Source organism: Pogoniulus pusillus, chromosome 22 (assembly GCF_015220805.1).
Source record: "Pogoniulus pusillus isolate bPogPus1 chromosome 22, bPogPus1.pri, whole genome shotgun sequence".
Lineage (NCBI taxonomy): Eukaryota > Metazoa > Chordata > Aves > Piciformes > Lybiidae > Pogoniulus > Pogoniulus pusillus.
Genome location: NC_087285.1, coordinates 1,788,697 through 1,802,258, shown reverse-complemented (window position 1 = coordinate 1,802,258; position 13,562 = coordinate 1,788,697). Strand labels below are relative to the sequence as shown.

Genomic DNA, 13,562 nt, shown 5'->3' with positions numbered 1-13,562 from the left:
CTCCAAAGGCTTGGATTTATTCCTGAAAACCTGCTCCTGAGAGGGCAATTTTCTCAACCATCACTGTGACAAGTGATATTCCAGACAGCACACTCAGCCAAGGGAGTTCCAAGTAGGTTTTATTGATTTCTTGTATCAGATATTTGACACTTAGAGGTGTGTGACTGACAGCAAATATCACAGCACTATATAGATCACTACCAGTTATTGAAAAGAAAGAAGACTTCTTGATGACCTATAGTCTACAGTGCCTTAAGCTCATAGAAAACATTATAACCACTTTTACTGCAAAACCAAACCCAAACCCACAGTTTGCAATTCTCTGTGATCATACTAAAAATAAAATAAAATAAGTTGAATGTTCATTTCAACTTCATTACATGGAAAAAAAAATGGACATGTTGCTCAAAACCCACTCTTTAGATTCAGGAGACCCTGTAAACCAATGTCAAACGTTTCTAATGCAATCAGCTTTTGCCTGTCGATAAGAAATTCCTTTGCAAGCACCACTGAATTCTGCTGAATATCTGTTTGCCTGGTACTGACCAGATTGCAGACAATTGAGAGATAGCTACACAGTCTCCTCCTTAGGAAAAAATACACACACAAAAAGGAGATGTAGGGAAAGCTTAGGTTCTGAAGCAGTAGCACACTCAATCATAACAAAGTCTCAGTGTAATTAGCATGCAACACAGTCCTGATCCTCCATCCATGTCACACTTACAAAATGTCTACATGTGCAGTGCTCAACAGGAGAGGGATTTTGCTCTGAGAAGAATTTTACCTCTTCAGAGACTTCTTTTTTTTTTTTTTTTAGTGGATGTTTAGTCTTTTTGTTGTCTTTTCCCAGTTAGGACATCAGCTGGTGAGGACGGACAAGGCTGTCCTTCTCCTCATTTACTGATGGCTGAGCCAAGGGTTTTGGTCAGAACTGGCATTTAACTCCATTCCCCTGTTTGCAGGTTGATTTTCTTCAACATGTCTGGAATTGGTGTCTTCAGAGACAGGAGCTCTGCCCTACAAAAGAGAGAAGTTGTCATTTGGGTATGGAACGTAAGCAGGCATCAGTCAGAAGCTCAGAGGGCGTATCTGATACCACAGCATCTGTAACAGCACCCCTGTATGCTGAAAGGCAGAGATAATGTTGGAGCAGGTGCTGTGTCTCTGACTTCAACAGGGGATATCCAAACCCAGAAAATATTCTGTACAGCAGATACCACAAAGACAGTGCTGCAAATGTGTCTGAGGGGGAGGGTGTAAGTTAAGATGCAGAGCACAACAAACCCCATCACCGTTCTCATAAACGTTACACCCTCTACTTAGTGCATGGACATGAGCGACTGTGGAGGCTCACACATCCATAATCCTGTGCTGACAACTCCTCCTGGTCCAGGTGCCCTCGTTTATGATGACACTAATACTGATGTTGGATGAATAGTCATGACACAAAACTGCAGAGGCCTGCAATAGCATTTGAGGAAAAGATGGACCCCTTAATCTCGCAGGAAGCCCTGGCTAGGGGCTTTCCCTAACCTCCCCTCGTCACTGTAGCTCTTTAAATACCAGCTCCACAACAGCAACACCCCTAACCCCTACTCCTAAACCCCCGCCCTGCGCTTCTCCCACCCAGCTCCCCCTTGACTCGGCCCATTACAGTCCCTCACCTGTGCAGACCAGTCACCTCCATCACCGACGCCGGCTGCCTCTTGTGAACACACCGAGCTCCGCTGGGGAGCCACACCAGGCGGCACCCCAGCGGGGAAGCAGGGCAAGAGGGGTCCGAGGAAGCGAAAGTCGCTGCTCAGGGTGCCGGTGGCCAAGCAGACGTCGTAGACCAGGCTGCGGGGAAGGGAGCCCGCGTCGCTGTCGGCCACAGCCGTGGGGAAGGTGGGCAAGGGCTCGGCGCGCTTGCGCCGGTCCCGCCGCAGCTTCGTGAGCAGCGCGGCCAGGCCGGTGGCCAGGCAGAGCGCGGAGACGCAGGCCAGGCAGGCGATGAGGTAGAGCGTGAGCGTGTGGTCGGGCTCGTGGAGCGGCGGGTCGTGGGCGAGGCTTGCGTGGGCGTCGGAGAAGTCGCGGAGCAGGGCGACGGCGAGGGTGGCGCTGGCCGAGCGCGGCGGCTGGCCGCGGTCTCGCACGAGCACGACGAGGCTGTGTCGGGGCGCGTCGCGCTCGGCCACGGCCCTGGCCGTGCGCAGCTCGCCGCTGTGCGGCCCGAGGCGGAAGAGCCCCGGCTCCGTGGCCTTGGCCAGCTCGTACGACAGCCAGGCGTTCTGGCCCGCGTCCGCGTCCACCGCCACCACCTTGGCCACCAGGTAGCCCGCCGGCGCCCAGCGCGGCACCAGCTCGCCCGCGCCCGCGCCGCTCTCGCCGCCCGGGTGCAGCACCACCGGCGCGTTGTCGTTCTCGTCGCGCACCAGCACGCGCAGCACCGCCTGCGCGCTCAGCGCCGGCCAGCCGCCGTCCGTGGCGCGCACCCGCACCTCCAAGGCGCGCAGCCGCTCGTAGTCCAGCGCCCGCACCACGTACACCTCGCCGCTCTCCGCGTTCACCGACAGCGCGGGCTGCTCCGCGCCCTCCCCGCGCACCAGCGCGTACTGCACGCGCGCGTTGCTGCCCGCGTCCGCGTCGCTCGCCTGCACGCGCCCGATGCGCACCATCGGCCTGTTGTTCTCCGTCACCCACAGGCTGTACAGCTCCTGGCTGAAGGCGGGGGCGTTGTCGTTCACGTCCCCCACCTGCACCCACAGGCTTTCAAGGGCGCTCAGGCGCCGCTGGCCCCAGTCCGTCGCTCGGATGCTGATGTTGTACTCTGCCCTCGTCTCCCTGTCCAGCGCCGCGCTGGTTCTCAGCTCGTAGTAATTGTCGAAAGTGGGTGTGAGAGTGAAGGGCAGATCCCCCTCGATGATGCACTCTGTTCTGCCGTTTTCTCCGTCATCTCGGTCCCGCACACTGAAGAGTGCCACGACGGTGCGTGGCGGAGCGTCCTCGGGAATTGATGCAGTGTGTGAGGTCAGCTGTATCTCCGGCGCGTTATCGTTCACGTCCATGACTACCACCAGCACTTTGCAGTGAGTATACAGTCCCCCTCCATCGGTGGCTCTCACCATCAGTTCGTGGATTTTTGTTTCCTCAAAGTCCAGTTTTCCTGCCACACGAATCTCTCCGGTGTCAGGATTTATATCGAAGAGCTGCCGAGACGGCTCGGATGTCTGAGTGAAGGCATAGTGCACTTTCCCGTTCGACCCTTCGTCGGGGTCTGTAGCTGCGACTCTCACCACCAGCTGCTCTGAGGGACTGTTCTCAGGCAGGCGCACCTCGTAGACTGGCCGACTGAATGTCGGTGTGTTGTCATTGACATCCAGCACCACGATCCTGATCTGAGTTGTACCGGACCTGGGTGGTGAGCCCCCGTCCATGGCAGTCAGGAGTAATTTCATCTCTCGCTGCTCTTCTCGGTCCAGCTGCCGTTTTAATACAAGCTCCGCGTATCTTCCTCCGTCATTCTTTGTTCCCAGAGCAAGGGAGAAATGCGAGTTCGATCGCAGAGTGTAGTTCTGTAAACCGTTGCTACCCACGTCCTTGTCACGGGCGCTTTCTAGAGGGAAATGGGAACCTGGAGATGCTGTTTCTAGAATCTCTAAAACCATCTCCTTCTCTGGGAACACAGGGGAATTGTCGTTCACGTCAAGAAGCTCCACCTCACCTCGGATCAGCTCCAACGGATTGTCAAGCAATATCTTAAAGAACAGTATACAGGCCTCGCTCTGCGGACAGATCTCCTCTCGGTCCAGAGACTCCTTGGCCGTCAGCACTCCGCTGCTCGGGTTCAGGCGGAAAAGCTGCTGGCTCCCCTCGGACACAACGCGCGCCTTGCGAGCCGCCAGCTGGCTCGGAGCAAGCCCCAGGTCCTGCGCGATATTGCCCACAAACGAGTCCCTCTCCATCTCCTCCGGCAGAGAATAGCGGAGGCTTTCGGCCGCGCTCTGCCACACGCAAACGCACAGAAGGAAGACGATCACTTGCCTGGGGCTGCCTCCGCTCCGTCTCCCGTTGCACGCCATTCCCCTACGCAAAAGCCAGACAGTGTCCTCCCTGCTTGCCAGCATTTGCAAGCAGCGTCCTGGTCGTACCCGTGTTCGTTAAGGATGGAGGGGAAGCGTTTCTGCAGTTCCCCCCGTGCAGCCCGAGCGGCGTTGCGTGCCCTTCTGCCGCCCCAGAGCAGCTCGCTCGTCTGTTTTTGTCTGCCTGTGCTGCAGAACCGGGGCGGGGAGAGGAAGCTGCCGATCCGTGGTCAACACTGCCACCCAGCGTCGGCAGCGGGAATGGCTCCTTCGTTTCCGACCGGTGCTGCGTCTTCCGACTATTCTCCATCCCAAAGCAGAGCCAAAAGTGTGATGACAGGGAAAAATCCTCATAGGAAAGTGTGTCACATCACCCGATACCAACACCACACTGACTCTAGGACAGACCACCCTCATTTTATTTTTTTCATCTACTGTTAGATAGAGCTCAATTCAAACATTTTTCTATCCTGGATCGAGAGGAGTGTACTCTGCCACCTGCCACACATGATAAGTTGTCTTGCTATCTAACACCTTCGTGATAAAGTGTCCCCCGATGCACATAAATATCGACATTCTAAAACTTTTTTCCCCTGTTCTGGAGGTGCACAAGCCTCCAGACACTACCACCTCGGCTTAGAAACACTTTGAACGTCCCTGTACTACACTGGTCACCCGCGAACTGATGTAGCTGTGCAAGGACATACGGCAAGCTGCTGTAGAAGACAAGTAGAAGAGGTAATGAATTAAACCCTCTGCTATTATAATCGCTAAAAGGAAGGTAACGTGAACAGCTAAGAGCAGGGTTCTAAGGACACCGACGAAAGGGCCATTTGATTATCCATTCAAGTGCAAACCACTAGAAGCTCAAACAGGAACGTTGTAAACGATGGCGGGGGGGCCGGTTAAGCTAATCTTGTCTTATCGGAAAATGTGTGACTTGAAAGTGCAAATTGATTATGTGATGTTTAGGGAGGCTCTAGGAATTGCTAAAGCATCCTAATCAGAGCCTCCTGCTGTGAACTGTGATTGGCGGCCAGATAAAAACCCCAGTGTCAGGCACTTGTCACTGACGATGGGAACCGACTTAGATTGTGACTGCTTCTATCCAGCCAGTCTCGAATTCCAGGGAAGTTCTCCAAACCAGTCTAACTCTTAGAAAAGAAATGTGGAGGATACAGCTCCACTTTAAATACTGTCAGATCTGCTGGGTAGAGCAAAGAGGGGACTGCTGGGAATAAAAGTAAGGTGCACAATATTAGTAGTAGTACTTTCACTATCACTTTAAATTTGATTGAATTGAAAGTTGTTCTGCTTAACTCAGCTTGGGAGGCCATGCTTAGTGTAAGAGATTGGAGAGAGGAGGGCCCAAGCCACAAACTGTAACTGATTTTCACTTCAACCTTTGCTTAGTTGAAACGGGGAAGCCCTGGGAGTCTTGAGCAGCACTAATGAAATCTGGACCGTGGCAGAACCTGTGGGGTCTGAAATCTGCTTTCTAATCAGGGGCTAAGAATGGATCCAGTCACACACAGACTTTAATTTGAGGAGTTTAGAAAGCACAAGGGTCTAGTCTGAACCTTGCAGTATGTCAGGAAGGCCTTCTTTAACATTCTTACATTTGACATCTGCAGCTGGAGCTGTTGGGAGAGTTGCAAAGCTCACCTGTCCCTTCTCTCTGCTTTGCAGAGATCTTTGCAGACTCATGATTGCTCTTAAAGGGGGCAGAAGCTCACTGCTCAGAAACTGCAAGGAAGCCTGCCAGCTATTCCCTGCTCCCCACAAGTGTCCTGATTTTCCATTATAGGCCTTGTCTCCAACCTGAGGGAATGTGCCTGCTTGCCCTTAGCTCACCCAAGAGACAACAGTAGGAAAAACTCCAACTTGCTTGAGAACATTCACAGAGCTTTCCCAGAAACAACATCTCTACAAGGATCCACCCAAGGCCATCAAGTGTTTTCTTAATTTCAGTTTCACAGACATAGGCATCCCAGTTTGCAGTGTCTCACTTTGCAACTGCAGCTCAACGCAGTGCGAGAGTTTCCCAATATTCCATGCCACACACCTGCATTCAAACAATCTGTTACTGCACCTGGATTCAGAAGGACTTAGTCCTTCTGGAAAGGAAAATAGGTGAGACAAAGCTCAAGCACGGTTCACAGAGCAGGAAGAGAAAGGATGAATGTTCTCCATCTTGGAAGAATCTACAGATCCCTGCTGAATGGGAGCCTGCCTGAGGTCTTCCACTTTACAAGGAGGTTAAGGGAAGACCAAGGAACCCACACATCTTTTACTCTCAACTCAGCTGCTGGAGGAGATCATCATGGGTATTACTGAATCTCATTTCAAGAGCAATGCAGTGATTAAGTCTAGACAACATGGGTTCACAAAGGGAAAGTCCTGTGTACCTCATTTCAAACCCTTCCATGGTAAGGTCAGCTGGCCAGGGAATGAGAGCACAGTGGTGGATGTAGTTTTTCTGGATCTTCCTAAAGATTTGCTACTGCTCCTCACAGCATCCTTCTGGACACATCCAAGATTAAGGTGGGCAGCATCATGGTGTGCTTGCTGAGGAACTAACTGGCTGAAGGTCAAGAATCAAAAGGTTGGAGTGATTGGGCAGCTATGTCTGGTTGGCATCCAGTCACGAGTGCTGCCCTCGGGGTTCAGTTTCTGTTTGGAACACATATGGATGATCTGGATACAGGGGATAAATACATCACTAGCACTTTTGCTGACAATAGCATACTGGGAGCTGCTGTTGACTGTCTTAAGGAAAAAGTGGCCTTGCAGTGTACTCTAGATGTACTGAAGTGCTGGGGAATCATTAATGGCAAGAAATGGAACAAGTCCAAATGCCAGATTCTGTACCTGGGATAGAGTAATGCTGGATACAAGTGTGAATGTGAAGAGGAGTGACTGGAGAGCAGCCTTGCACAAAGGGCTCTGGGGATGCCAGTTGACAGTAGGTGGAAAACTCGACAGCAGTGAGGCCTGGCAACCAAAAGGGAAGCTGCACCTGGTTTGCATCAGACACATCAGAGTGCCCTAGGTTAACAGCCCTCTCTCACAAGCCCCATTCCCCACACACAGCTGGGAGTGAAAGCAACACCAACACTAAAATCCCCAAGCTGAGGTCAGGGATTTAATGAGATAATACAATGCACACTTACCTTGTCCTATTTGCAGAAAAGTGCAACACAATGCAGCAGCAGCAGCAGCAGAATCCAGTGACCCTCTGCTCCCTGACTGGTAGCCTGCCCAGCAGGAAAGGCCAATACCCGAAACCCAGAAACCAGAAGCAGCAACCAGAGCAGGAAGCCTCTCACGGCACAATCTGAACTTCAAGCCCCATGATACTTTGCTCCAGACAGCAAGACAACAGCACAGTATTGAACACACATCATCGGATTCAACTCAGCCCCTGACACAGCATGACCAACCAGTTACAAGAGAAGATTATGCCAGTCTATTTAACGTTGGTGTGACCTCACCTTGAGGACTGTGTGCAGTCTGGACCCGACACTTTATGAAGAACATGAAAGTACTGGAATGCATCCAGAGGAGGGCAGTGAACTTGGGGACAGGGATGAAAGGAACCTCCCCTGAGGATTCAATAAGGTACAGGGTTTGTCTAGTTTGGAGAAAAGGAGGCAGAGGGGTGACCTAACTGCACTCTACAGCTTCTTGTTGAGGGGAAGTGGAGGGAGAGGTGCTGGTCTGCCCTATCCTACCCTGTTCTGTTCTATTCTACCCTACCCTATCCTATCCTATTCTATTTTTTCCTGTTCTATTCACAGTATCATCAGGGTTGGAAGAGACCTCACAGTTCACCAAGTCCAACCCTTTACCACAGAGCTCAAGGCTAGACCATGGCACCAAGTGCCACGTCCAACCTTGCCTTGAAGTGCCCCAGGGACGGCGACTCCACCACATCCCCGGGCAGCCCATTCCAGTGGCCAATGACCCTCTCAGTGAAGAACTTTCTCCCCACCTCAAGCCTAAATCTCCTCTGGTGCAGCCTGAGGCTGTGTCCTCTCGTTCTGGCGCTGGCTACCTGAGAGAAGAGAGTAACCTCGTCCTTGCCACAACCACCCCTCAGGTAGTTGTAGACATCCTATCCTGTTCTATTCTCTTCTATTTTATTCTCATCCACCCTATTCTAATCTATCCTATCCTATCCTATCCTATCCTATCCTATCCTATCCTATCCTATCCTATTTTGTTCTATTCAATTCAATTCTATTCTATTCCATTCTATCCAATCCTCTTTTATTCTATCCTATTTTGTTTTCTCCTATCCTATCCTATTCTGTCTACGCTATCCTATTCTACTTTAAACTGTTCTATCCTATCCTATCCTATCCTATAATCTTTTATTCTCTCCTATTCCTTTTTATCTTTCTTTTTATTTTTCTACTTCTAACATTTTACACCTCCCCATAACATTCTCTCCCAAACCCCAATAATGCTGCTGTGTTTCCAAGGCAACCCGACCACCAAGGCCACCTAATCTCCTTCTTGGGTCAAAGGAAGACCTCATGAATGTTGCTGCTCTCTCCTAGAGAACATGAAATTGCTGTATTCAAAGGGACAAGTTATCTTTCTTGCTTGATGATTTGGAATGGGAAGCTGCAGATGCGTGGATGTGAGCAGCTCCAAATCACGAGGAAGCCTTTGTGCAGCATCTACAGACAATGACTCTATGGAGAGACACACTGAGAGAAAGCAAAACACACAGAGCCCACACATCTTTCACAGAGATACCAAGAACCCAGTACAGGAAAAGCCCTACACTTGCATCATTGTAACACACTCCTCACAGCTTCCTTGCTTGCGTGACCCAAGATGAGGGCCATGCACAGTCCGTTAAGAATGTGATTTGTCTGCCTGATCTTATCATTGCATAACTTGAAACATCAGCTACACAACCCTTATCCTAAGGTCTCATGCCCTAACCCAGACACACCACATCCCTTCTCTGTCTCTCCTCGGCTAGCTTCGGTCTCTCACCTGTGCAACTGAGTCGCCTTCTTCTCCGACGTTCGCAACATCTTGAGAGATTACCGAGCTCCGCTGAGCGGCATTGCTGGGGTGCAGGCCGGCCGAGAAGCAGGGCAAGAGAGGCCCCAGGAAGTGAAAGTCGCTGCTCAGGGTGCCGGTGGCCAAGCAGACGTCGTAGACCAGGCTGCGGGGAAGGGAGCCCGCGTCGCTGTCGGCCACAGCCGTGGGGAAGGTGGGCAAGGGCTCGGCGCGCTTGCGCCGGTCCCGCCGCAGCTTCGTGAGCAGCGCGGCCAGGCCGGTGGCCAGGCAGAGCGCGGAGACGCAGGCCAGGCAGGCGATGAGGTAGAGCGTGAGCGTGTGGTCGGGCTCGTGGGGCGGCGGGTCGTGGGCGAGGCTTGCGTGGGCGTCGGAGAAGTCGCGGAGCAGGGCGACGGCGAGGGTGGCGCTGGCCGAGCGCGGCGGCTGGCCGCGGTCTCGCACGAGCACGACGAGGCTGTGTCGGGGCGCGTCGCGCTCGGCCACGGCCCTGGCCGTGCGCAGCTCGCCGCTGTGCGGCCCGAGGCGGAAGAGCCCCGGCTCCGTGGCCTTGGCCAGCTCGTACGACAGCCAGGCGTTCTGGCCCGCGTCCGCGTCCACCGCCACCACCTTGGCCACCAGGTAGCCCGCCGGCGCCCAGCGCGGCACCAGCTCGCCCGCGCCCGCGCCGCTCTCGCCGCCCGGGTGCAGCACCACCGGCGCGTTGTCGTTCTCGTCGCGCACCAGCACGCGCAGCACCGCCTGCGCGCTCAGCGCCGGCCAGCCGCCGTCCGTGGCGCGCACCCGCACCTCCAAGGCGCGCAGCCGCTCGTAGTCCAGCGCCCGCACCACGTACACCTCGCCGCTCTCCGCGTTCACCGACAGCGCGGGCTGCTCCGCGCCCTCCCCGCGCACCAGCGCGTACTGCACGCGCGCGTTGCTGCCCGCGTCCGCGTCGCTCGCCTGCACGCGCCCGATGCGCACCATCGGCCTGTTGTTCTCCGTCACCCACAGGCTGTACAGCTCCTGGCTGAAGGCGGGGGCGTTGTCGTTCACGTCCCCCACCTGCACCCACAGGCTTTCGTGGGCGCTCAGGCGCGGCTGGCCCCAGTCCGTCGCTCGGATGCTGATGTTGTACTCTGCCCTCGTCTCTCTGTCCAGTGCCGCGCTGGTTCTCAGCTCGTAGTAATTGTCGAAAGTGGGGGTGAGGGTAAAGGGTAGGTCCCCATCGATGGTGCACTCTATTCTGCCGTTGTCACCTGAGTCCCGGTCTCGCACGCTGAAGAGTGCCACGACGGTGCGTGGCGGAGCGTCCTCGGGAATGGAGGCAGTGTGTGAGCTCAGCGCTATCTCTGGTGCGTTGTCATTTACGTCCAAGATCTGCACCTGCACTTTGCAGTTAGTATACAACCCTCCGCCGTCGGTGGCTTTCACCATCATCTCGTGCTTTTGTACATCCTCGAAGTCCAGTTTTCCTGCTAACCGAATCTCTCCTGTATCAGGATTCAGGTCGAAGAGCTGCTGAGACCCCTCCAGTGTTTGGGTGAACGCGTACTGCACTTTACCGTAGGACCCTTCGTCAGGATCTGTGGCCTCGATTCTGGCCACGATCTGCCCCGGGGAGCTGTTCTCTTCCAAGCGCACTTCGTAAGTCTCTCGACTGAACGTCGGGGTGTTGTCATTGGCATCTAGCACTACGATCCGGATGTGAGCCGTGCCTGACTTGGGTGGGGATCCTCCGTCGGTGGCTGTCAGAAGTAAATTCAGCACTGGTTGCTCTTCTCGGTCCAGTTGCTTCTCTAGGACAAGCTCTGGATATTTTCCTCCTCCTTTCCCGTTTCCGAAAGCTAGGGAGAAATGCATATTCGATTCGAGGCTGTAATTCTGCAAGCCGTTGCTGCCCGGGTCCTTGTCACGGGCACTTTCAATAGGGAAACGGGACGCTGGAGAGGTCATTTCGGAAATCTCTAAAACCATTTCCTCCTGTGGGAACACAGGGGAATTGTCATTCACGTCAAGAAGCTCCACTTCCCCTCGGATCAGCTCCAACGGGTTGTCAAGAAACACCTTAAAGAAGAGGGTGCAGGTCTCTCTCTGTGGACAGATCTCCTCTCGGTCCAGAGACTCCTTGGCCGTCAGCACTCCGCTGCTCGGGTTCAGGCGGAAAAGCTGCTGGCTCCCCTCGGACACAACGCGCGCCTTGCGAGCCGCCAGCTGGCTCGGAGCAAGCCCCAGGTCCTGCGCGATATTACCCACAAACGAGTCCCTCTCCATCTCCTCCGCCAGAGAATAGCGGAGGCTTTCGGCCGCGCTCTGCCACACGCAAACGCACAGAAGGAAGACGATCACTTGCCTGGGGCTGCCTCTGCTCCGTCTCCCGTTCCACGCCATTCCTCTCCACAAAAGCCAGACAGTGTCCTCCCTGCTTGCCAGCATTTGCAAGCAGCGTCCTGGTCGTACCCGTGTTCGTTGAGGATGGAGAGGAAGCGCTTCTGCAGTTCCCCCCGTGCAGCCCGAGCGGCGTTGCGTGCCCTTCTGCCGCCCCAGAGCAGCTCGCTCGTCTTTGTCTGCCTGTGCTGCAGAGCCGGGGCGGGGAGAGGAAGCTGCCGATCCGTGGTCAACACTGCCACCCAGCGTCGGCAGCGGGAATAACTCCTTCGTTTCCGACCAGTGCTGCGTCTTCCGACTATTCTTCATCCCAAAGCAGAGTCAAAAGTGTGATGCCAGGGAAAAATCCCCAAAGGAAAGTGTGTCACATCACCCGATACCAACACCACACTGACTCTAGGACAGACCACCCTCATTCTATTTTTTTCATCTACTGTTAGATAGAGCTCAATTCAAACATTTTTCTATCCTGGATCGAGAGGAGTGTACTCTGCCACCTGCCACACATGATAAGTTGTCTTGCTATCTAACACCTTCGTGATAAAGTGTTCCCCGATGCACATAAATATCGGCATTCTGAAACTTCTTTTCCATGTTCGGGAGGTGCACAAGCCTCCAGACACTACCACCTCGGCTTAGAAACACTTTGAACGTCCCTGTACTACACTGGTCACCCGCGAACTGATGTAGCTGTGCAAGGACATACGGCAAGCTGCTGTAAAAGACAAGTAGAAGAGGTAATGAATTAAACCCTCTGCTACTATAATCGCTAACGGGAAGGTAACGTGAACAATAGATAAGAGCAGGGTTCTAAGGACACCGACGAAAGGGCCATTTGATTATCCATTCAAGTGCAAACCACTAGAGGCCCAAACAGGAACGTTGTAAACGATGGCGGGGGGGGGAGGGGGGTGTGGCGGTTAAGCTAATCTTGTCTTATCGGAAAATGTGTGACTTGAAAGAGCAAATTGATTATGTGATGTTTAGGGAGGCTCTAGGAATTGCTAAAGCATCCTAATCAGAGCCTCCTGCTGTGAACTGTGATTGGCGGCCAGATAAAAACCCCAGTGTCAGGCACTTGTCACTGACGATGGGAACCGACTTAGATTGTGACTGCTTCTATCCAGCCAGTCTCGAATTCCAGGGAAGTTCTCCAAACCAGTCTAACTCTTAGAAAAGAAATGTGGAGGATACAGCTCCACTTTAAATACTGTCAGATCTGCTGGGTAGAGCAAAGAGGGGACTGCTGGGAATAAAAGTAAGGTGCACAATATTAGTAGTAGTAATTTCACTATCACTTTAAATTTGATTGAATTGAAAGTTGTTCTGCTTAACTCAGCTTGGGAGGCCATGCTTAGTGTAAGAGATTGCAGAGAGGAGGGCTCAAGCCACAAACTGTAACTGATTTTCACTTCAACCTTTGCTTAGTTGAAACGGGGAAGCCCTGGGAGTCTTGAGCAGCACTAGTGAAATCTGGACCGTGGCAGAACCTGTGGGGTCTGAAATCTGCTTTCTAATCAGGGGCTAAGAATGGATCCAGTCACACACAGACTTTAATTAGAGGAGTTTAGAAAGCACAAGGGTCTAGTCTGAACCTTGCAGTATGTCAGGAAGGCCTTCTTGAACATTCTTACATTTGACATCTGCAGCTGGAGCTGTTGGGAGAGTTGCAAAGCTCACCTGTCCCTTCTCTCTGCTTTGCAGAGATCTTTGCAGACTCATGATTGCTCTTAAAGGGGGCAGAAGCTCACTGCTCAGAAACTGCACGGAAGCCTGCCAGCTATTCCCTGCTCCCCACAAGTGTCCTGATTTTCCATTATAGGCCTTGTCTCCAACCTGAGGGAATGTACCTGCTCGCCCTTAGCTCACCCAAGAGACAACAGTAGGAAAAACTCCAGCTTGCTTGAGAACATTCACAGAGCTTTCCCAGAAACAACATCTCTACAAGGATCCACCCAAGGCCATCAAGTGTTTTCTTAATTTCAGTTTCACAGACATAGGCATCCCAGTTTGCAGTGTCTCACTTTGCAACTGCAGCTCAACGCAGTGTGAGAGTTTCCCAATATTCCATGCCACACACCTGCATTCAAACAA

General features: G+C 53.1%; 2 protein-coding genes across 5 annotated transcripts in view; both read right to left on the bottom strand.

Annotated features, from left to right (window-relative positions):
* Positions 1-13,562, bottom strand: part of LOC135185084 (protocadherin beta-16-like) — a 95,350-nt gene that overhangs the window by 19,151 nt on the left and 62,637 nt on the right. Inside the window, exon 3 of one of the 2 annotated variants that reach the window (XM_064161426.1) lies at positions 931-1,017. The exons of the other annotated variant lie outside the window; for it this stretch is intronic. The gene's annotated coding sequence lies outside the window, so the exon portion shown is untranslated. Of the gene's footprint in view, positions 1-930; positions 1,018-13,562 lie in introns of those variants that run through there. 2 annotated transcript variants of the gene reach the window in all.
* The window catches only part of LOC135185079 (protocadherin beta-15-like), a 33,215-nt gene continuing 19,754 nt past the window's right edge, over positions 102-13,562 (bottom strand). The window contains exons 1-2 of one of the 3 annotated variants that reach the window (XM_064161408.1): positions 9,075-12,705; positions 102-1,017 (exon numbers count right to left, since the gene is read on the bottom strand). In XM_064161408.1, coding sequence (XP_064017478.1) covers positions 898-1,017; positions 9,075-11,777 — 2,823 coding nt within the window. In that variant the 5' untranslated portion in view covers positions 11,778-12,705 and the 3' untranslated portion in view covers positions 102-897. Of the gene's footprint in view, positions 1,018-1,664; positions 4,590-9,074; positions 12,706-13,562 lie in introns of those variants that run through there. The other 2 variants (XM_064161410.1, XM_064161411.1) reach the window with 2 other exon arrangements.